Consider the following 24,192-nt stretch of genomic DNA (forward strand, 5'->3'; position numbering starts at 1 on the left):
GCAATTTTAAATAAAGCTGTACTACTTTTTGTGAAAAACATGATTTTTTGGGGTGGATTCTTTCTGAAGAACAGCATTTATTTGAAGCTGAAATAAAAGTAACATCAAGAATGCTGTAATTGGCCAATCAAATTCAAGTGTTCCCATATAAACTCTATATAAACACATAAAGACATCACAGATAATAACTCACAGCAGACTTGCAAAAGCAGGACGGTCCGGGTGAATGTCTGTAGTCGAGGCTTCATGTCTCCTGTGTGAAGAAGAGAACCAGAAACATGCGAGCACAAGTCAACATTACAGGCGGAGTCTGAAACTTTATGATGCTTTTCATAACTCACGTCTCATAACTTCCTGAACGAGACGCTTGTGTCCACAAACTTCGGTGTTGTCAGTGAGTACGGGACTGTGTGGAGTTCAGCAGGTCATAGGTCAGAGGCGTCACCGTGTTTGCAAAGCCAGTTTCCTTTTTCCCTTTCCTGTGGAGTAAAGCCACTATTCTCTGTTTCAACAAGCAGATCTTTCATACGCTCAAAGCTTATTTATTCACTGAACAAACTTCTTATTCTCATACATTCACAATAATGAGAACAAATGAGGTAGATGGCTTATGAAGAGTGATATACATTTTTTTTAAACAAAACGCATAGATCCATATAGGCACTTTAGGAACTGTCATTTTTAAAGGTTTAGCCAAGTGAACAATAAACGCAAGCACATTAATCTGTCATAAATAAATAAAACATAGCCTATACAAATCTACAATTTGAGCAAACAGAAAAACTGCACAGAATCGAGTCAAAAACGTTTCCGTGAGGCGTAAGAAAACATGACTTTCCCGAGAACATCTAAACCTGGAAGCTGAGAACTGTTTGAGAGTTACATATATTCAGAGTGAACAATCATTTACAACAACAACAACAACAAACATTGCATTTATATGCATTTCTAATAAATGCTTATGTTTTGAAAAAAGAAAAAGAGAGGAAAAGGATGTATATCAACAAAGGAAGGTAAAATAAATTAAATCAAAATAATCACAATCTTTAAATGCTTAAACGTAAATAAATTAAATAAAAAGCTGTGTTTGAGTGACTGCTCATTCCCTGGCTGGATGCTAGCGGTTTTCCCAGTATTTCTTCATGAACCTGGAATAAAAAAGTGTACAGTATGTGACAATAATGAAGTAAACAGGCTACGGCTGAGCTAAAAAGATTGCATTTAAATTACGAGAATAAGTTGACATCTCAAAATTTATATTTATTTTATATTTATCATTTTTATTTACATGCAAAACTATTTAAGTTTATTTAAAAAAAGTTGTAAAACTATTTTACTATTTAACGTTGAGTTAATATGGGCTGAAGGCATACCTTAAGAAAAAGTTTTTCTATACCCATAGTGTATGATTGCAGAAAAAATATATATGTCTGTATTAAACATTGATGAAGCAACGGATTTTGTGTGAAAATAAATCATTAAAGTGGTTTGTTTGTTTAAAAATCATATAAATGTATATGTAGGTGGTGCGGTATTTTACCCCACCGACACATGGGGTAAAACACAAGTTTTTATACAAATAATATATATTTTTAATAATGCCTAAGTTAATACTTGTTCAAAACAATCATACTATTTTAAATAAAACAATTCCCTTTTCTTTCAAACTTCCCAATTCCCCCTCAATAAATATACTGTCATTAAAATATGTTAATAATAAATATATTTTAAAAATACAGAGACAAAATTATTTTAAAAAAAAGTTAAGATTCTGAAAGCATTGAATGAGATCCCAAAATAATTAATTTCATATATTACCACAATAGTACCAAAAAATTATATTTTATTATATAATATGATTAATATCATATTTTTAATATGGTTGTTTCATTATTAATATGGTGATTATCACTAAAATGGACACCCAACTTAATATATGATATTTAACTGTCATGTCAACAAAATCACCCCAAATATCATACTTTTACATATTCTTACGTTATTGAAAAACTGTTGCTTTAATTAAAATCATTAACAAGATCTTTGTCTCAAAATATGTCAATAATTTTATCAATTCTCATTTGCTACTAAAATCTACAATATTTTTTTTTTAAAAACATTAAATATTAGATTAAATTAGCGCAGATGCATCTTGAAAAGCAGATGTTTAGGAACGTTTTTGTGCCATCGAGTGGTTTAGAGGAAAATAAAATCAAAGGAGCCTTTAGTCCTGTTGTACCGTATATATAGCCCAGCCCTAAAACTGACATATACTGTCTATTTTATATATACAGAGGACAGTAAATATAAACTGCAATACAAGCAGCACATTGACTACTCTAAAATATATCCAAGTTTCATTTCTATAGTATTGTCCCTTGAGAAGATATACTAAAATGTTTGCTGAAATGTGAGGGATGTACTGACTTTCGTGAGATACTGTAAATATATAGCAGAAGAGAGAAGAGGTCTTACCCGGCCACACAGAGAGCTGTTATTATCAGCACTCCGACTGCAATCAATCCCGTCCAACAGGACCGACATTCTGAAGAGTCAAACACAACACATTAAAACCAGCTTAGACGAGCTGACGGACATTACTATAGAAACCATGTGCATGAATCGATATACAGCCACAAGCAGCAGTTTTGGGGCCCAAAAGCACAGCAATGATTACAAGTGCACTGCATTGAGCAAGCTTTAAAAATCAGAGGGTTTGAGAAAGAGACCCTGAACTTCGAGCAAACACAAAATAAGAGAACCTCACAGATCTAGTTTTCTTGTTTGACAGTAAAAAGTGCTGAGGACCGTTTCCACAGATATATTATATTTGAGAGAATTATATATTATGGGTATAATATATATTACAGGTTATGGGTATAATATATATGGGTATGGGTTATGGGTATAATATATATTACAGGTTATGGGTATAATATATATTACAGGTTATGGGTATAATATATATGGGTATGGGTTATGGGTATAATATATATGGGTATGGGTTATGGGTATAATATATATTACAGGTTATGGGTATAATATATATGGGTATGGGTTATGGGTATAATATATATGGGTATGGGTTATGGGTATAATATATATTACAGGTTATGGGTATAATATATATGGGTATGGGTTATGGGTATAATATATATGGGTATGGGTTATGGGTATAATATATATTACAGGTTATGGGTATAATATATATGGGTATGGGTTATGGGTATAATATATATTACAGGTTATGGGTATAATATATATGGGTATGGGTTATGGGTATAATATATATTACAGGTTATGGGTATAATATATATTACAGGTTATGGGTATAATATATATGGGTATGGGTTATGGGTATAATATATATTACAGGTTATGGGTATAATATATATTATAGGTTATGGGTATAATATATATGGGTATGGGTTATGGGTATAATATATATTACAGGTTATGGGTATAATATATATGGGTATGGGTTATGGGTATAATATATATTACAGGTTATGGGTATAATATATATTATAGGTTATGGGTATAATATATATGGGTATGGGTTATGGGTATAATATATATTACAGGTTATGGGTATAATATATATTACAGGTTATGGGTATAATATATATGGGTATGGGTTATGGGTATAATATATATTACAGGTTATGGGTATAATATATATGGGTATGGGTTATGGGTATAATACATATTACAGGTTATGGGTATAATATATATGGGTATGGGTTATGGGTATAATATATATATGGGTATAATATATATGGGTATGGGTTATGGGTATAATATATATTACAGGTTATGGGTATAATATATATGGGTATGGGTTATGGGTATAATACATATTACAGGATATGATGTAATGAAATAAAGGCTCGTCTTATTAATATGAACTATATTATGCACAAATTTCACAAAAGTTTTGATGAATAACTGCCCTTGAAAAAAAAACGTATATGTAAAATATTTGGTAACACTCCACAATAAAATGTTTGATTTGTCAACATTATTCAACTAAATTAGCTAGTTTAGTTTAGTTAATTAGTTTATAATGACGTGGACAGTCCCTTTTGATAAAAAGAGCAGCTTTGGCCTATACGGCTAATTTCCGGCTGTAGTCCCCGGCAAGTTATCAATAGGCATACATCAAATAAATACATTACAATTATATTTACAACAGGACTAAGCAACAGAAAATAGACATACTAAGCATGTGGCACACAATTGAGACAAACGCACACAAACGTGCACAGATTGCAAAGACATAAAAAAAATACATATAAATTAAACAATACAAATCGACAGAATGTTACTATATGTTCCCTGGCGTGACTTTTGTTATACTTCCTGTTTCCTGTCCTGGTGGCCATATTTGTAGTTCCTTGTAGTCTTTATTGCCTGTGTATTAATATCTCTTGTGTTTCCCTTCTTGCTAGGTCAGTCTTTGAATGTTTCTGCCATGTTCGTGTTCTCAGTGTTTCCCTGTTTTGGTTTTGTTTTCATTAAACTATGTCTGCCTTCCCTTGTTCTCAGTATTACAATTTAACATGACCAAAACATTTCTAAATACTTTGAAAGCATTTTTGGTAACACTTTAAAAATAAGGTCTCATTTGTTAACGCATCAGCCAACGTGAACTAACGAGCAGTATATATTTACAGCATTTATTAACCTTTGTCAGAGTTAATAAAATCATTCACGTTCATATTAGTTCACAGTACATTAACTAACGTTAACTGATACAACATTTGATCTTGAAAATGTTTTAGTAATGTTGAGAATAACATGAACTAAGATTGGTAAATGCTGTAGAAGTATTTTTTATTGTTAACTAATGTGGTCAAATAATTGTAAAGTTTTACCGCATTTTTTAATCTTTGTTCATTTCAATACTTACAAATGCATCATTAATATAAAAAGTTATATCTGTTAACATTATTTTTGGACCTGAGCTATCATGAACTAACAATGAACAGTTGTATTTTTGTAAAGCGTTACCATTTTTTCTTTATCATTTGAATGTGTAAATTAAAAGATCAGATTTGATGCATCAAAGCTAAATCTAGATACTGTCAAACCACCCAGTCCTACATTACGATTGATTAGGAGACATGACGGACATAACGTTAACTACCCACAGAGTTTCTGGGACATTTACTCTGTTAATGAAGATGATTATTTGCAATTACTCTGTCTTGATTAATGTCTGTTTTGCTTTGTAGTACTTTTATGTAAGCCAAATTGTAATGCTGCATGAAAATGTATTGGAAATTATATACAAAAATTAATACCAATTATGCATGTATACTTGACCTTATAAAAGTAGTAGATGTTTATATTAAGTAACTTAGAGTAGAGCATGTATGTATAAGATAAGAATTGCTTTTAAGAAAAATGTAATGCTGTAGATAAGGTATATTTTACAGACGAAGAAACGGAGAACCAAGAGAAAAAGAGCCAAGAAGAGAGCGGGCAGGCTACGTCGGAAACACCTTAAAAGTGTCATGGAAGACTCGGCAGCTCTCCAGCTGATGACAACAGGAGAGAGTTTGACTTCGGCAGTGAACTGTTTGAGTATAAAAGACTGAGGAGAAGACTGAACAAGCAGATACTGATTTAGCGGTATCTCTCGACGCCAGAAAACCAGCTGATTGTACCTTTGATTTAGACCTTGCTTTATATTGTAACTTTGCTATTAGTTTTGGTTTAACTTTTATTTTTGGAATATTAATAAATAACTATTATACTAATTGCAATCAATTGTCTAGCAGTATTGTTGTTTATAAACCTTGAGCAAGAACTAAACCACAGAGGAGTCTTCTGAACAAGTTGTAAGTACCTTTTGAACGCTTATGATTTAGGTCAGATTTGACTTGCTCTACCTAACCTGAGGTAGTAATATAGTAACTATAATAAATAATAAGGTTAAAGGTGTAAGGTTAAAGCACACACCGTAAAATAACTCATAAAATATTAAAAAAGGCCACACGTAGGGTCGGGTGTCGAGAACCGGTTCCATTTTAGAACCGGTTCCAAATTTCCAAGAACCGTGGATTCGATAAGACAGGAGCATTTCCATTCCGTATGTCGATTCCAGTGTGTGCATTTTAAACCATTTAAGCGCAAGAAGAGCTGTTTTCTGTGCTGTGCACACATCCAAATCTCTTCCGCATCTTTTTGCATTTGAACAGGCAAATACACACAAAAAACTCCTCGTAAACACAGTCGGTTATGTGTCTCACGTGAACGTTAACAGTTGAGAAAGAAAACGCGCCTGTAACAGTATATTGGATCCGTGCAGCTCTTAAAGTGACAGGAGCCTATTATTCCCGCTGCTGTCTCTACAATAACGTTAACTAAACAACAAAAGACAAAGAGAAAATTCACTTGCTGTTCTTGACTGAATACATTTTGTAACTATATTTGTAATGTATATTTTATTTTTAAAGTGCATGGTTATTTTACATACAATTACAGTTTCTGTACCCGAATACATGAAAATCTTAAAATACTTTTTTATTTAAATCATATCTTTGTTCTATTGTATTTGTTTGTGTGATTGCTCATTTTTTACGTGTTCTATTTTAATTACTGAGTGTTTACTTTTCTTTAATAATGCTTGAAATGGATATTAGTTAAGCTAGTTGTTTTTGCTATGGTATTTTTAAGCCACAGGCAAACGTGAGTGTTCTTTAGCCTGTATATTTTTCTTTATGGGATTCAGCTACAATGAAATGTTTTGCAACAAGGCTTAGAATAAATGTAAATGATATCCAAGTTTGGTTTTTTTACCTTCTTGGAATCGAAATTAGCAATCGATAAGAATTGGAATCGGGAATGTTAAATTTCAAACGATACCAAACACTAGCCATACATTCTTGGCATGTACATTCTTGACATTGAAAAAATACCTTTTGGTGCTTCATAATGCGTCGTGAGTGTTATGTTGAGGCCGTTCTTGATGACGCATGTGTAGTTAACTCCCTGAAACTCTGAGATATTGAGTCTGCTGCCGGTTTGATTGGTTACTGGAACGCCATCAACAAGCCATGAGAACTGAGGACTGTCCCACTGCGTCTTGTCATGTTTGTCCACCACACACTCCAGCACACGTGCAATCCCCGCCTTAGGAGGTTCCTCTGAAACGAGAGAAAGAAGTACGGAAAAACAACTTGTTCAACTGGTTTTTGTGTGAGTACGTTCTGCAAGACATGCCTTTGAACTTAAATAGCTGTGCAAGAAAAGAAAATATTCAAAACAGCCGGTGCAAAGGTCAGTCCGATAATGGTTAAACTGAAACTATGGTCATATTTACCTATCTTTCGCACTTCTACAGAGTCATGCTCCTGATATCCATTACTGTCTGTAACGGTGACCTTGTAGATCCCAAAGTCTTCTTCTGCAACATCAGTGATCCGCAGAAGTGCATCGTCTTTCTCGAAAGATATTCTGCTTCCATGAGCACCTGAGAGTCTGGTATTGTCCTTCCCTCTCGCTCTGTCCCACGTCACCATGTCTATCACGTCGTCTGGATTTTTCTTGAAATCAGCTTCCAAAACAAGAGTTTGACCAAGCGCAACATAGAGAGGTCGTCCAGTCTTAAAATGTACTGATATTGATCCATGAAGACACACAGGCACTGGGGACAGTTATTCAAAAATAATGAATATATTATAATATCACATAATAGGGTTTGCAGACTGACTGGTCCCTATGAGTTTTATATTTTCACCACTTTTTTGGAGAAATGCATGCATACTAATTGTAAAGCAATAGTTTTAGGATGCAAAACTTTCACTCTTCCAAACTTACAAGCATGAAAATTATTTAGAAATTGATTGTGTCACTCCAAATGACTCAGTAATTGGTGAAAAAAATAGACATTTGTTTTTATTGTAATAAAAGTTTTTATAAATGCATTCTAATTTTTAAATAACATTCTTATTGACAGTGTTTGGATTTTTTCTGTATTTATGTAATTTCCATGTTTTACTTTAACAATTTTAATTAGATGAATGTTTGTGGATAAAACTGTTCTTTGCTGCTGAGAACAATGGTTAAAAAAAACACAGAGATTATACTTCTTTGAAGTAATATGACATGCCCAAACAGGTTTTTATAGTTTAATAATTAACTATTTCATTCAATAACACCAGACTCACTCACTCAGAATGACTGTGGTACACAGAGTCCAAACCAACATCCAAGATCCCATGATGACACCTGACAAATCATTAGAGAGACTGAAATTATTTCTGCCTTTCTTTTTTCTTTCCTGTCCAGATGAGACTGACTGGTTGGCCAGGTCTAAAAAAAAACAATCTTACCTTGACTTTCGAAGCTTAAACTCCGTGTTTACTGTCTTTCCGTTTTATTGAGATCGTATTGCGGTTATTTCAATGAACGAAATGAGTTTTCAGGAAAATTATCTGTTTACCCTCCTGAGCACGTGAGCAGATTTACATGTCATACGTCAATCATTAACTGGACTGCCGACGCCCACAACGTCAGCTTTGATGATTTTTTAAAAAAATGAAATCCTATTAAATGTTTGCTGTATCGAAAGTTGGCTTTTATGATGAATATGCTAGAGCATATTGTAATAATGAAAAAAAAAGGGTTGGTAATTAATAAGTAGGAAAACGTATCCTATATAAAATGTGTACAAATATGAATCAGAGACTTTTTAAATAATTAATTTATTTATTTATTATTAAATTTCCAATGTATATTTTTCCTCCTAACGATGATTGATGATCTCAGTGATGATGCTGTGAGGCGTCGACAGGTAATCAGGAAGTAAGTGCGTCGCGTCTGTTGCCGAAACCAAACACGGACTTAAAGACACGAAAATGAAAACCAAACGAAGACTGCTTAGTGAGTCTATATAACAGATTTAATTTTTCATTTTAGTGCTATAATAATCGCAGGCTCTATCGTCGTGCTTCAGCACTGAATTCCAGCTTGTTGTTAAAGCAATCCCTTATGAAACAGTGATTGATGTCAGTATCTCTTTTAATTTGACAGAATGTCTCTTATTATGATGTATATGCTTTAATGTGTGATTGAATGAAACATCTGGAAACTAATTTAATGTTTTTGCTCAGGCCCTCCAGACTGACATGAACATACTGCTGCATCCTGTTGTCATTTTCTCATTGATAAGTGAGTTTTGAGTCTTCAATATGTCACGATTGCCAGATGTGATGTTGTAGAAGATACACCCGTTTATTTGACAGTACCCCGTTTAAATTAGACAACAACTATAATACACTTCACTTGTAAAACACTTTATTTTTCACCGAAAATACATCTGGTTGATATAGCCTACATCAACAAACCTGAAAAAATACAGCATTAACAAAAGCAACTTGCAATAGATAACTGATGCAAAATAATAATAAAAGATAAATCATTTGACTAGAGGTATCAGCACAAACTCAGTTTTAATATAAATAATTAAGAAAATAATGTGAAAACAATTAGTTCATATAATAATGAAGACTTTAGTGTTAGGAACTTCTGGATTATATCAGGCGATCACTTCAAAACACTGAATCGCAGACAGATGCAAGACATTTTTAAAGCTCTGATGTACAAGTACTGAAGTTTGTGTCACACATAGTTGAGTTGCACCTGTTTTACAGCATTCTGCGTTTTGTTTGAGCTTTTACGTCCATCATTTGCATTTCTCTTCATGCCACACCTATATGAATTCATTTCTTTCAGATGCACTCGAATCTTTCTTTCTTAGTGTTTGTATTGTGTTTGTAATACATTCCCATTGTTAATGTGATGAACTAAGCCTGTCTACTTTGCAAGGGCATCTGTGTGAAATGAAGGAGAAGAACTGACTTTATGCATCCAATTAAAATCCATTTAAAATCATATTTATATTAAAATAAATGCAAATTATACATTAGAAGATTTTAAAAAAAAAATTGCAAATACATTTGTAAGCCTGTAAGTGAACAGTTACTTGTTAGGACCTCTGTATAGCTTTCACTAACTTTCCATCACTAACTCTCCATAGGTTTGCCTTTGGTCGCTGTGTGTCTGGACCCTGTTCCAGTTCAGTTTGAGAAGACACCGGTGTTGGTGGCATCAGGGAGAGATGCTATCTTTACAGTACAGACAGTGTCTAATGTGCCTCTTATCAGATGGACAGATAGTGGAGGGATTACACTGGCGATGTGGGTAAACGGTAACCCTACTGTACTGCCCGTCCAACAGTATCAGAACAGAATCTCAGTCACTCCCACTCAGCTCAAAATCAGTAACAGCCAGCTCAGTGATTCTGGAAACTACAGCGTCTCTGTCGAACCATCGTCTACCTCTGGACTCGGTGTGAACACCCGTACGGTGCAGCTCAAGGTGTTTGGTATGATGATACACATGACTTACAAGAATAGAAAACAATGTTTACTCGCCTGTTATTGAAACAATTAGTTCTGCCACAGAATAAAAAAAAAAGGTAACTGCAACGTTTTATGTCACAATTCAGACTTTTCCTCTCAGAATTGCGAGATATAAACTCGCAATTGATCATATGCACGGTTGCTTTCCATGTTGGTTGACTTTTTAATGTAATGCAGTTATCACACTTACCTAATTTGCTAATAAACCATTGCCAGTGACTTGAAGCCAATGGGAACGTTGCAATAAGAAACACGGATGTCTGTAATTGGACACACACAACATTTTTTTCACATTTTTAATGTGATGAACAAAAACATTATTTGTTCATTCTTCTAAGATTGTCCCCATTTATAAAACCGAACATCTCAAGATCTAGGAAATCCAACATTTGATAGAAAACACTTTTATTTAAAAAATACATTAATTATGACTATAACCAGTAGATGGCGGCAGAGAAACATTTGTCTCATATTAGCCATTTCCTATAAAAAAAATGTTTCGCACATTTAGCTTTTTATCAAATATTAAACATTATAAAATCACTAAGTTTTGAAATAAATTTTGTCAAGGTTTAGCACTGTTTTGTAGTTAATATGACATCAAGAAGTCTCATGAAAAACAACTTTTTTTTTTAAACTGAATGGATTACACAGAAAGCATATACTCCCTTTATAATCACAGAAGCTGTCAGTCAGTGCAGCCCAAGCTCACTGATTTCAGCACACTTGTGAAAACTCCCATGTTGTTCAATGAATTTGAATAAAGTGCACAATAAAACTTTAATTTGCACTGCTGAGGCTTTTTTTTCACAAGAAAGTGTGAAAACTAATGGTAGTATTGAATTTTGCTGAGAAGAAAGACCGGGACGTGCCTTTTTTTATGTGGATAACTAAATGAATGCTAAGCCTCACTATTTAAGAGACCATATTCTGATTATAAACCTACAAGTGACATTTCACCGGAAGTTTTCCAGCTGGCTAGTATTATTGCGGATGTTCTTAAGAACGTTCTGTGCATATGGTCAATTCTGAAAAGAAAAGTCTGTGAGATAAAAAGTTGCAATTACCTAATTTTGTTATTCTGTGGTACAAAACAAAACAGAATTACAAGAAAAAATTTCAGAATTGCGAGATGTAAACTCCAAATTGCAATATATAATCTTGCAATTCTTAGGAAGAAAAGTTTCTCTCAATTGCAGGATTATAATTTGCAGTTGTGTGATACAACCTCGCAAAAAAGTTGGAACTGGATTTTACAAAGTTGCAGTTGTGCGAAAAATAGTGAGAATTGTGAGATAAGCCGTCGTGGCATAAACAAGCTTCCATACCTTGTCCTTGTTCTCCATCTTCAGATGCTGTGAACGGAGTGAGTTTGTCTCTGCCTCCTCTTCCTCTGGAAGGTGCGAATGTGTCTCTGAGTTGCAGCTGGTCTGCGGGTTCAGAGGTCAGTGTGGTTTGGGGTAAAGGAGGCGCTGCTCTGTCCTCTGACAGCCGCTTTACTATCAGCGCTGGATCTCTGATCATCACGCCAGCCAGGAGAGATGATGCCGGGGAGTATTCATGTACCGTCAGCAACGCCGTCAGCGCACAAACAGCCAAGGCCAGCCTCAGCGTCTACTGTGAGTCATTCACCATTAATGTTGTGTCATTGTTGCAGAAACTAGTCACCGTTTAGTGAATTTCTATATTATGAATTTTACAGTAACTGTTAATATCGCTGTACATGTTTTTTTTTTTACAGTAACTGTATATATTACAGTTTTTGGCTGGAAATGTAACTTCATGGTATATATGGTACATAATCGTGGTAAAACATATATTAAAATAATTTAAAACTCTCTTTTTATGACCAATGAATTTGTATCAATGAACTTGAACAATGAACTACTAGATAGTTTTTTTTTTTAAGCATTTTCTCGAATTCCAAAATTTATAGAAATTCCCATTACTTAATTTTCCAATTCCCTTTACTCTAAAACTGAAATAAAAATGTATAAAAAACAATTGCAAAATATTAATAAAAATTATAATAGTATCTCAATGATACTAGGTTTTCCAAGACTGTGGAAAGCTTTTTTCTTAAAGGGATAGTTCACCCAAAAATGATAATTCTGTCAGTAATTACTCTCCCTCATGTTGTTCCAACCCCGTAAGACCTTCGTTCATCTTCACAACACAAATTAAGATATTTTTGATTAAATCTGAGAGCTGGATCACTCCTCCATAGGCTTCTAAGGGATTGACACTTGCCAGCCCCGAAAAGTTATTACAGACATCGTTAAAATAGTCCAAGTGACTACAGTGGCTCAATCTTAAGTTTATCAAGTGACGAGAATACTTTTTGTGCGCAAAAACAAACAAAAATAACGACTTTATTTCAACTGTTCATTTCCTTCTCTGTGGGTCTCGAGTCAGTTAGCGAGTGTAATAGCGTAGAGCTACGTCACACGCAGGCTCACTATTGGCCGACGCTGGTCATGTGTGTGATGTGTGTGACGTACAACACAGAAGCGCTGCGCTGTTACACTAGTGAACTCACTCGAGCCCACAGAGAAGGAAATGAATAGTTGAAAAAGTCTTTTTTGGGGGGGGTTTTGCGTACAAAAAGTATTCTCGTCGCTTGATAAACTTAAGATTGAGCCACTGTAGTCACTTGGACTATTTTAACGATGTCTTTAATAACTTTTCGGGGAACAAGTGTCAATTCCCTAGAAGCCTATGGAGGAGTGATCCAGCTCTCAGATTTAATCAAAAATATCTTAATTCGTGTTTCCGAAGATGAACGAAGGTCTTACGGGGTTTGAACAACATGAGGGTGAGTAATTACTGACAGAATTTACATTTTTGGGTGAACTATCCCTTTAAATGTAAAAAGACTGTTAAATACACGATATCAGAAACATGAATGAAACAAATTCAAATGAGAAATCTGTCAGTTTACATAGCTGTTTAGCTAACTATAATGTTTGATTTGTCATATGTTAAATCATTGTAACATATTGATCTATCAATAATATATTCAAGAAATCTTGCAGCTCCCTAGTGGGTCACAACCGCCTGGTTGAGAACTACTGATCTAGAAAATTAATATTATTAATGCATCAAATTTGTAATGTGCAAATTGGACATCTGTCCAACAAGACGTCAAAAGAGTTTATATTCTTAGCACGTCAACCTTGTGTGAAAATGTCTTGCGTTTTCTCTGGTGACTGCATGTTTTACATCAACAGCATGCGTTCAGAGACAGTGCAGACATATGACATAAAATTAACCAAAGAGCTTATAATGTTCCAGTTTGTTGGACAACCATAACCATGACATATAATACATAATTTAGGAATAATTTCTGCCCCACTAGTGACAAATTGGAATACAATTTTTTTTTTTTTTTGAGGAACATGACAACACTAGCTCAACCAATAGGCCAGCCTATGACTACAGAAACCAAACTCATTAGGGCCCGAGCACCGATGGTGAGTGGACCCTATTGTTTTTGCTCCGTTTATTATTATTCCGCTTCTTCTTCTCCTAAATGAATCGCTTTTTAGAGGGCCTAAACATGCTCAAAAACTCATGAAACTTTGCACACGCTTCAGAAGTGGTGAACATTTACGTGTGATATGGTTTTCAAAATTGGATGGGGCAAATTCTGTAAATTATTGCCCCCACATTTTGCCCCGGCTCTACGTTTCACGTACAGGTATGAAATTTGGTACATGATCCAGTACCTACAAAAAAGTATCTTGGAGCATAGCTCTAAACACAACAGGAAGTCAGCTATTTTGAACTTCCTCGTAGATTTTGTGCATTTTTCGTAATTTCCTGATGTTGTACTTTAACGAACTCCTCCTACAGTTTTGATCTGATCCTCTTCAAATTTGGTGAGTGTAATCTTAAGGCCTTTGCGACGTTAAATTGCGAAGATCTTGAGTTTTCGTCGAAGGGTGTGCTCTCGGCGAACTGACAAATGTGTGGGGTAAAATGGCTCAATAGCTCCCCTTACATTATTCCCCCGGCTCTACGTTTGACGTACAGGTGTGAAATTCGGTACATGCATGTAATGACACAATACCTACAAAAAAGTCTCTTGGAGCATAGCCCTAAACACAACAGGAAGTCAGCTATTTTGAATTTCCTCTCAGATTTTGTGTAGTTTTTGCCATTTCCAGACGTTGTACTTTAACGAACTCCTCCTACAGTTTTGATCTGATCCTCTTCAAATTTGGTGAGTGTAATCTTAAGGCCTTTGCGACGTTAAATTGCGAAGATCTTGAGTTTTTTGTCGAAGGGTGTGGCCTTGGCGGCCTGACAAATGTACACCCAATGTCAGCCATTTGGTGATTTGAGCATGAATACGTCATATTCATAGATGCCCCCTACGTCACTAGAAATAGAAACGCCGCCATATTGACGACCGATCTCGCCGGCGCCGCCCAAACTGCCCATTTGAATGAGTGAGAAAGACAGAGATAAATGGATAAAATTTTAATTTTAGGCTCCGATCCTTATTTGTTACCCCCAGTTTTCTTTTGTCCTTTATCTTCTGCCCCAGACTTGCCCTAATTTGCCTTCCATGATATATATATATTTACCTTGTGCATAACCCCTTCATACCGTGGGGATCGCTTGAAGGCTTTCAAAGAGTACAGACGCGTATCAATATGCTGTGGCTGGATGGGTTACAAACGTAAAAGTGCGGCACCTGGCCACCAAGGATTTATATTTAATAATGGGAAATGTTGGTATTATAAAAAAAATCAAATGTATGATTTTGGTGGTAGTTTGCTCTGACTAGGTATCGAGTTGTTAGCTAGCAAAGTGGCTCAGCTGGTAGCTTACCAGCTGTTAGCCACGGCTCACGGCTAGCTGTCATTAATCTGGATTAGGCCAGTCGTGATAGTCAATAAATCAATTAATCGCACGATAAAAAAATGAGCTCGATAATTTTTCCGGCCGCGATAATTTCCATTTGCATGTTTTGTTTTCCTCGTCTCTCTCTCTCTCTCTCTCTCTCTCTCTCTTTCTCTCTCTCTCTACCAAAGAGACTGGATGACAACCCTGTTTAAGACATAACCGACATATTTTACGTGAATACTCTCCAAAACGGACATTTATACATAATTTTGTGTGTATTTGTCCATTCAGACACGAAACAGAGCTCAATTCATTACTCACGCGCTGTATAGGAGTCTATGGCTGCACGCTTCGGCTCGGGTGTGTGCGCACAGAGAGATGAGACATGATACAATATTAGACATTCATACAATATGAGACATTTCTTCTATCCTTTTCTTTTGGTATAGAATAAAATACCAGTTCGGGGTTCCTCTTTCGGCTGTTGTTGCAGTCAACTGTACAACATATTGCAGGCATTACTGAGACCGCCGGTCGTCAAGATGGCGGCGCAAAGCTACAGTGACGTCATGTGAACCGAACGAATAGTTCAATATTGCTTTCAGTTCCGATGTTGCTAGGCAACAGACAGCCTGCAGTAACTCAGCCATACAATGTCCGATCTGCCCCAAACTTCACATGTTTGATAAGAGTCCTGTCCTGAACACATGACCATGCTCATATTTGGTTATAGCTATAGCGCCACTTGCTGGTAGCAGGAAGTGTGCAAATACAAATCCTTTGACATAGTCCTCCTATATCTATTATCATTATATACTGCCCACCGTGCTCTGTTTTCCTAAAACCGCCTGGTGGTGGTGGCACGGGTGCGAAATTTACATCTGATATGGGTTTCAGAATTGGGTGGGGCAAATGGGCAAAAAGTTGGGCAAACAAATATTTCGACTAATTGCCCCTGGCGCTACGTTTCACGTACGTATAAATTCGGTACATACATTTAATAACCCAATACCTACTAAAACCCAATACCTACTAAAAAGTATCTTGGACCATAGCCCTCAACACAACTGGAAGTCTGCCATTTTGTATTTTCCTCTCTGATTTTTGTGAAGTTTGTGCCATTTTCAGGCTTCGTACTTTAACAAACTCCTCCTACAGTTTTTACATGATCCTCTTCAAATTTGTCCTGTCCTGTCCTGAACACATGACCATGCTCATATTCGGTTATAGTAATAGCGCCACCTGCTGGTAGCAGGAAGTGTGCTAAAAATAAATGACTTTGACATAGTCCTCCGGCTTAAACATGCTCGAAAACTCATGAAACTTTGCACACGCTTCAGAAGTGGTGAAAATTTACATGTGATGTGGGTTTCTGCATTGGGCGGGGCAAATTACTTTAAAATATTCTCCCTGTATTTACATACTGCCCACCGTGCTCTGTTTTCCTAAAGGCGCCGGGTGGCGGTGTTTGATAAAAATCCCGCCCTGAATACATTTACATGACAATATTCAGTTATATATAGAAACGGGAAGTAGGAAGTGACGTGTTTCAACACTGTGATTCAATCCCAGCAACATATTAAATTAGGTCATGAAGTACCAAAGACTTGAATATAATTTATAGATTTTATGAATCTAATGAAAAATATATTACTTTTTAGGTAGATGCTACAAAAAACAAGGGCATTGTAGGGAATCGAACCCCATCCCAGTAAACCAGGGGATTTACTGGGATGGGGGTTCACGGGTTACAGGTTGCCTGGAACGCGGCATAACTCAGGCATACAATGTCCGATCTGCCCCAAACTTCACATGTTTGATAAGAGTCCTGTCCTGAACACATGACCATGCTCATATTTGGTTATAGCAATAGCGCCACCTGCTGGTAGCAGGAAGTGTGGCAAATACAAATACTTTGACATAGTCCTCCCCTATTTATTATAATTACATACTGCCCAATGTGATCGATCTGTCTTCCTAAAACCGCCGGGTGGCGGCGGCACGGGTGTGAGGGCGCTTTTCATCGCTGCTTGCATCTTTAATTATTTTTGCTTTTCTGTTTGGTTGAGTTTTATTGTTTCCAGTGTTTCATAATGTGAAGCAAATTTTGCACTGATCTCATTCTTATTCATGCGTCATAAATAATCAGACTTTTGCTTTGTGTCCAGAAAGTTACAAATAAAAAGAAAACAATCAAATTAGATGAAGCACCTTTTATTTGTATTGTTGTATAACACTTTTTAAAATTTGTATTTCCGTTTTATTTATTAGATTATCAAAAATAGACATTACCACATTGCAATGTAATGCATAAGCATTTTTTTTTATTGAATTTCCATTAAAAATAAATACATTGTGACCTATACAATTATAGTGATATAAAAGGACTCGTATGTTGATACAAGATTTTGTTCATACTGACCAGCTTTACAGTTCGACAAGCCTGGTAAATTGCCATTAAGCATTTTAATCTTTAAAATTGTTGGTTCCTCAGATGGTCCAGACGCCCCACTGTTGACTAAGACCTCGAGTGAATGTGTTGGTGGTGGAGATGCAACGGTGGGCCAGACGGTGCGTCTCACATGTACATCTACCTCTCTACCTCCTGCCTCCCTCTCATGGGTACTCAACGGCCAGCCGGTGACCGCCGGCCAATCAGGGAGTGGCGTGCTAAGTCTGCAGATCTTCTCCACCAATCAGGGTGGCACTTATACCTGCACCGCACGGAATGACATCACAGGAGGAGCATCAAAGCAGCAGATAGACCTGGCCATTGTGGGTGAGTTAATGGCTCTCTGTGGCACTACAGTGACGGATGCATCTGTCAGTACATTCTTCAGCCTGACATTAATTTTCTTGACCGGAGAGGGAGTAATCAACTACAGGATTGATAAATTCATGTGTCACTATACTGGAAGGAGTCATAATTTCCATCCGCCTACAGTGCATTTCCTCTGCAGGATACTTTCTCCTATTTGCTAGCTCCATTATTGATGATTCTGTGATGTGTTTTTCTCTCCATTTATATCTTCTGTTTTTAGGGGTGCTTGCTAATCTAACGCCCGTTTCACACATACTCCGTTTGCAGTGCATATTTTTTTACGTACCCATGTTAATAGGTTAGAGCTTTAACACTGCACGCGGGTGCGGTCCGGCGATCCGTTCCAGGTGCGGTGCGTATACAGCAGTGCAGCGATCGTTTCCGAGTCTATTTTTGCTGTGCTGCACTGCACTGAATTAAAGTAGCAGCGTATTGTTCACATTAAAATAGACATAGATTGACAAGAAACTGTATTAATTTCATCATATACGCAGAATTACAGTTAATGTGTTCTACAGTTACTAAATTACAGAGTCAAGAAAAACAAAAAAGTATGATTATAGTCCCAAAAGTTGCAAAATGCCATCATATATGATTTTTCCCCCCTAAAAAAATACTTTATATATTTTGGGGTGGGGGGAACAATGTAAATTTTACATGTAAAACAAAGAATCACAATGATTAAAATTAATTTTCATACTGTTTCAAATTTCTTAAACAATGTCAAAGTTAATTTTTGGATTTAAAATCAAAATTACTTAGCCATTTTTGATTTTGTGGCACACAGAAACTGCGGATCAGTAGCGCACTGCAAACGCAGCATATGTGAAAGCACTATAGCGCGTGCTGCTTCTGTACCGTATACGCACCGCAACACGCACTGCACACGGAGTATGTGTGAAACGGGCGTAAGTCTTCAAATGAATAAAATCTAAAAATCATGTTCTCCTGCTTCATAGGTACGTGTCTCAGTGGAGGGGCCGTAGCAGGGATTGTTGTTGCATGTGTTGTTGCACTCATCATTATTATTATTGTCATTATTGTGCTCCTGCGACAAAGAAATGGTATGTCCCTCCTCAATGCTTCTGTCTGCTGTTTTGCTTTTTGATGCTAAAGGCTCTGACATGCCCATATGCTCATATTCACAGTTGATCAGAGACTCAGAGATGCTATTGGACCTCAGAAGACAAACCAGATTGAAACCACCACAGTACGACAGTTCCACTTTCTACTATTGTGTTTTGTGTTAAGTAGATTAACACCTTTTAAGCAGTAAAATATTTATATAAATTTTTTAGATATTGTGAACTTTCTTCTTTTTTTCTTCTTTTTTTTACAGATGGCATAAATCATTTAGTTTTGAATTGTTTTATAAATTTAGAAAATTTGATTTTTTTTAATTATTTCGAAAAAACTCCTTAAAGGATTAGTTCACCTCAAAATGAAAATTTCCTAATAATTTACTCACCCCAATCCCATCCACGATATCCATGTCTTTCTTTCCTCAGTGGAAGAAAAAATAATTTTTTTGAGGAAAACATTTCTGGATTTTTCTTTGAATAATGGACTTCAATGACAACCAGCGTTTTGAAGCCCAAATCAATGCAGTTTCAAAGGTCTTCGAAGTGCTTCAACAGTCTGTGCACGATCGCAGCTGAGGAGGAGGGGATTATCTAGCGGAAAAAATATAAATATATACTTTTTAACTACAATTGTTCGGATTGAGCTGATCTGCAACGCGCCGGGAACTACTTCATCACGAGGTCACTGTCGATGTTGCGGGCGCCGGTGGAAGTACTTCTGCTGGCGACATCGACAGTGACCTTTCAACGTGATGAAGTAGTTCCCGGCGCGTTGCAGATCAGCTCAATCCGAACAATTGTAGTTAAAAAGTTTATATTATATTATTATTAATATTATTATTATTATTATTATTATTATTTATTCTTTTTTTTTTTTTAATTGACCTATCGTTTCGCCAGATAAGACTCTCTTTCCTCAGCTGCGATTGTGCACAGACTGTTGAAGCACTTCAAAAACCTTTGAAACTGCATTGATTTGGACTTCAAAACGCTGGTTGTCATTGAAGTCCATTATTCAAAGAAAAATCCAGAAATGTTTTCCTCAAAAAACTTAATTTCTCTTCCACAGAGGAAAGAAAGACATTGATATCTTGGATGGCATCAGAGTGAGTAAATTATTAGGATATTTTCATTTTGAGGTGAACTAATCCTTTAAGATGCACGTTTTGATGTCTTATTAAAGGTCTCGTTTTCAAGGGAGTCCTAGATTACACTTACCAACTCTAGCGCTGTTTTTGCATAACATAATGGCCACATAAAAGTACTTTGTTATCAAAGTTCATGATGTTGCCCAGCCTTGACATCTTTTCAATTGAACAATAATACTGCTTTTTTCAGATTGCAAACAGAGCCCTTGTCAATGGAAACCACCCTGATCCAACATTACACAACTCACTGCCACAGAACTTCACCACTTTTCCCAATAACAACAATGGGAACATCAACACAATGCCAGAAAACATTCCCAGCAGCTCCAACCCACTCCATCATAATAGCCACATGAACACAGATGTATTTCACCACAACTTCAGTGCATTCCCAGACAATGGGCATCAAAACAACAATTCATATCCAAACAATGACCCTCAGAGGTCGTTCCCACAGCCTGTCCAGCACAATCCTAATATTCTCATACAAACGGGTAGTTCTCAGCCTGGTGCACTTGCTCATACAGTTCATGTAAACCTCAACACGTTGCCACACACTGACCAGCTTAACAATGCACAACCTCAATCAGTGCATGTGAACTTGAACACATACCCTCCAGAAGCAAACCAACCAGGTCAGGCAATCCGGCAACATGCAGACCTGAGAGAAAGTGCACTACAGAGTCAGCATACAAACAGCAACCGTCAAAATATTTCTCAGACTCGTTTGTTAAACTCTGAGCCTTTGAGTTTGGGTAATCAAACACAGACGAATGCTTCAACAAATGGATTTCGCCAACCCAACGCCCTCATTCAGACGGGCCACTCGCACCCTACCAGCCAAACCAATGCAAACCGTCAAACTACCAACTCACGATCTTCAGCAGAGGTTCGACATTCAAACCCTGTTCGGACCAACAACCAGATAAACGACACTCGCACCAACACGCAACTCCAGCAGCCTTGGGACCGTTTGCAGGGAACACCAGCGTACCCCAACCGTGACGTCGACAGCTCAGACAGCAGTGGATCCTCAGATTGGCGGTCTAGATCTCCACAACGAAATGCACGGCAAGGTCGTTCTGGTCGGAGATACCAGGGGACTGAACCTACAGGCAGGATAACCCAAGATCCTTCTGCTTCCCAAAGAGCAGACCTCCAAAGACCAATCGCTCACAACGTGCTCAGCCAGTCTCAAATGGACCCAAATGTGCAGAGGCAAGTTATACAACAGAGCATCAGCACACAGCCGCAAATACAGACTACAGTACCTCAAATCCAAACCTCTCATGGTCAGAATCCAATCCAAGTTGGATTGACTACATCTCAAACACATCCTCAGACACAAACTACCTCCAGACCAAATCAGGGCGTGGTTCAGCCATCCATTCCTCTTACTCAGGCTGCACTACGCCAACACACCGCCCAGACCGATAACCCATCTGACAACCGGATCCAGCAGAGTCAAGCTGCCCTGCAGAACCCTGGACCTTCTCAACCCATTCAGCAGCTCAACAGAGCGGGTCAGAAGCCTCCTACTCCACCTCCAGTGTTGAGTCCGGATCAGTTCCAGATGCTTCCACGTGAACGCATGCAACAGGCGCGCAACATCCAGCCTGTGAACGTGCAACGCAGACACAGACCTCCAAATGTGACTCGAGTGCGGCATACAAGTCCTCAACGATTGCCAGGAATGCATCCCATGGGTGGAAACCCAATGCACATGCAACAGGTTAGTAATATTAAACGAGCGAAATGCACGAGCTAGTCATGATCCTTGGGTGCTACACTGTAAAAAAATATGACTTCATCCATGTTTTAGTGACAAAACCCAGTCAGCGTTTGATGTAAAGATTCAAAATGCATTTTATTTTTATGTTACCTACCTTAAGATATCTTTAGTCATTACTTCATGGTATCCTATATGATGCATGCAATCCCACCATGCAATGCACTGAGCAAAGTGAGTAAATTAATCCAAGATGGCTGAGAAATCAAGAGGAATGCACATTTATTTAAGTATTTTACTCAGTATTTGAATGTGCCATGTATGCAAATTCATATTAAAATATCACCCTGTCAGCTCAGCTGTATGCTATTTGTGTTTGACCAATGTAGTGCGTTCCAAAATAGTCACTTAAAAGGGATGTGAATATGTTAAGACTCTTTCACATGACTCACGTCAAGACGTAAGTGCACGTAAGTGATCTCCATGTGAAAAGCACTGCAGATAGCATCAAAGAAAAGCAATTTTAGGAGGTCGCTAGCTATGAAAGAGGGCGGTGGGCACGGTAAATGGTTAAAGCCTGGTACAGAATCTGCTGTGATTGTTTTGATGCATTATAGAAACAAAAAATGAAATACTTGTGTTCACTAAGGTTTACAGTTTCTGCATGCTCTTGGTGAGATACATAAGTGCTAACACTTTACAATAAGGTCTCAATGGTTAACTATTATGTTATGCATTAGCTGAAATGACCTAACAACATTAATTAATATTAGTTGATAAAAATAGTTCATTGTTTGTTCATTTTAGTTCACAGTGCATTAACTAATGTTGCCAGATTTTAAACATGTATTTAATGTTGAAATTAGCATTAACTTAGATTAACTGTTAACTAATGTTTACCAATGAGACCTTTGTGGTACATTATGATGCATTCAAGATCTCTTCATAAAGTTTGACTTTTAAATTATTTGGTGTCTTTTACTCTAAATGATTAATAACTTGTGTGCAAAGTTGGACTTGTCATTGACTTTTTAGTTTTACACATCATGCAAATTGTCTACTAATCATTAGAGGCAAATAGTCAAAGTTGAAATTGAACTTTAAACTGAAGTAAAACTGATGCTGAGTTCAGTTCATTGGGCAACGCTGACTCGGGTGATGTAAAAGGCCCTTTACACATGATATATATCAAATGCAGCATTTTGTTCTTTCTTTTCTCCTTCTTCTCTCCGACAGGTCCACAGAGGCAGACCCAGACGCTGAGAAAATGCAGTGCTCATCTAGATCGACACTATTTGCACTGCAAAAAACTTTTCTTACAAAGCACAATGTCTCTGGTGGGAAGAAACAAACGCTCAGCCATTCCTCTGGCCCTCCGCTTATTGTCCCATACAAATCTTTGTATTTTGTCAGAGCGACCACATTATTGATAAAAAGACTGATCTTTTTGTTTCTCCTGCACAACTGTCACGTAGGCATGTGAAAGCCATGGGTGTTGAATAGGACACTGTGAATTTTATCCATCGGAACAATGTTGCTATGGGATTTTTCTTGCGCTCAAGTGTCTGAAAATAAAACACAATACAGTGTTTTTCCACAGACAGGAAGACTCGAACACAATCCAAATGAATTAGGATGGCTGGCAGAGCTGAACTACTAAATGATAAATAATGGACTGCCACTATTTGTCCTCTCACATCTATTTATTCAGCTCTCTGCTCACAGATGCTTCCTGTAACGCCGCTCAATTACTGCGATCCGCTACGGTGCTTTTGTGGATGGATTGCGCATTTGAGTATGAAGGAGACCCACCTAACGGACGTGCAATTAATTAAGCTTTTTAATTTTCATGTTAATGATGTGGAAAATGCTAATGACTTTAAGTAAAATAGGTTGTTGACAGGCCTAACAAAAAACATGATGAAAAGCAAATGTTTGATCAGATGTTTCATGTACTTTAAGCACACAGGAAGTTGTTACAAATAAATTCTCCCCAATTTTATTCGCTTTGTTTTTCATTTAATGCCAAAAAATTTCAGTCATACTCGGGAATCAATTTGAATTGTACTCATTCAATCTCACGTTCTTCTATTTGTAACACTTTGTGTGCATGCGTGTGTTTGTG

At 36.8% G+C, this 24,192-nt stretch overlaps 3 protein-coding genes across 5 annotated transcripts in view; 1 reads left to right on the plus strand and 2 right to left on the minus strand.

Moving 5' to 3' along the window:
• Window positions 1–528, minus strand: part of LOC143730944 (uncharacterized) — a 36,007-nt gene extending 35,479 nt beyond the window's left edge. Inside the window, exons 1-2 of one of the 2 annotated variants that reach the window (XM_077221532.1) lie at window positions 342–382; window positions 194–253 (exon numbers count right to left, since the gene is read on the minus strand). In XM_077221532.1, coding sequence (XP_077077647.1) covers window positions 194–253; window positions 342–348 — 67 coding nt within the window. In that variant the 5' untranslated portion in view covers window positions 349–382. Of the gene's footprint in view, window positions 1–193; window positions 254–341 lie in introns of both variants that reach the window. The other variant, XM_077221533.1, reaches the window with a different exon arrangement.
• LOC143730945 (uncharacterized) lies at window positions 527–8,485 on the minus strand. The gene is made up of 6 exons (XM_077221534.1): window positions 8,343–8,485; window positions 8,182–8,238; window positions 7,331–7,654; window positions 6,927–7,154; window positions 2,476–2,545; window positions 527–1,148 (listed from the first exon to the last, which is right to left on the minus strand). The coding sequence occupies exons 2-6, from the start codon at window positions 8,228–8,230 to the stop codon at window positions 1,118–1,120; spliced, it is 702 nt and encodes a 233-aa protein (XP_077077649.1). The 5' UTR covers window positions 8,231–8,238; window positions 8,343–8,485; the 3' UTR covers window positions 527–1,117.
• A 291-nt stretch (window positions 8,486–8,776) lies between these two features.
• On the plus strand, window positions 8,777–24,069 carry LOC143730940 (uncharacterized). Of its 2 annotated transcripts, none has more exons than XM_077221527.1 (9): window positions 8,777–8,892; window positions 9,123–9,180; window positions 10,049–10,396; window positions 11,786–12,052; window positions 17,782–18,066; window positions 19,068–19,172; window positions 19,257–19,318; window positions 20,529–22,070; window positions 23,304–24,069. In XM_077221527.1, exons 2-9 carry the CDS (start codon window positions 9,138–9,140, stop codon window positions 23,328–23,330), a joined length of 2,679 nt encoding a protein of 892 aa, XP_077077642.1. In that variant the 5' UTR covers window positions 8,777–8,892; window positions 9,123–9,137; the 3' UTR covers window positions 23,331–24,069. The 2 variants fall into 2 exon arrangements, with proteins under 2 accessions (XP_077077642.1, XP_077077643.1); XM_077221528.1 differs by having other exon boundaries at window positions 8,791–9,017.
• Window positions 24,070–24,192: the final 123 nt, after the last annotated feature.

Source organism: Siphateles boraxobius, unplaced genomic scaffold, assembly GCF_051911475.1.
Source record: "Siphateles boraxobius isolate OS27281-9 unplaced genomic scaffold, OSU_SipBor_1 84, whole genome shotgun sequence".
Classification (NCBI taxonomy): Eukaryota; Metazoa; Chordata; class Actinopteri; order Cypriniformes; family Leuciscidae; genus Siphateles; species Siphateles boraxobius.

Bases quoted from the DNA above. Each gene is read 5' to 3' on its own strand.
- LOC143730940 (XM_077221527.1), top strand. From the start codon at position 9,138: ATGAACATACTGCTGCATCCTGTTGTCATTTTCTCATTGATAA. The intron at 18,067-19,067 runs GTGAGTTAATGG...CCTGCTTCATAG, and splicing joins GATAGACCTGGCCATTGTGG to GTACGTGTCTCAGTGGAGGG. The intron at 22,071-23,303 runs GTTAGTAATATT...TCTCTCCGACAG, and splicing joins ACCCAATGCACATGCAACAG to GTCCACAGAGGCAGACCCAG.
- LOC143730945 (XM_077221534.1), bottom strand. From the start codon at position 8,230: ATGGGATCTTGGATGTTGGTTTGGACTCTGTGTACCACAGTCATTCTG. The intron at 7,655-8,181 runs GTGAGTGAGTCT...AACTGTCCCCAG, and splicing joins GTGTACCACAGTCATTCTGA to TGCCTGTGTGTCTTCATGGA. The intron at 2,546-6,926 runs GTATTTTTTCAA...TTGACTCTTCAG, and splicing joins GCATTATGAAGCACCAAAAG to AATGTCGGTCCTGTTGGACG.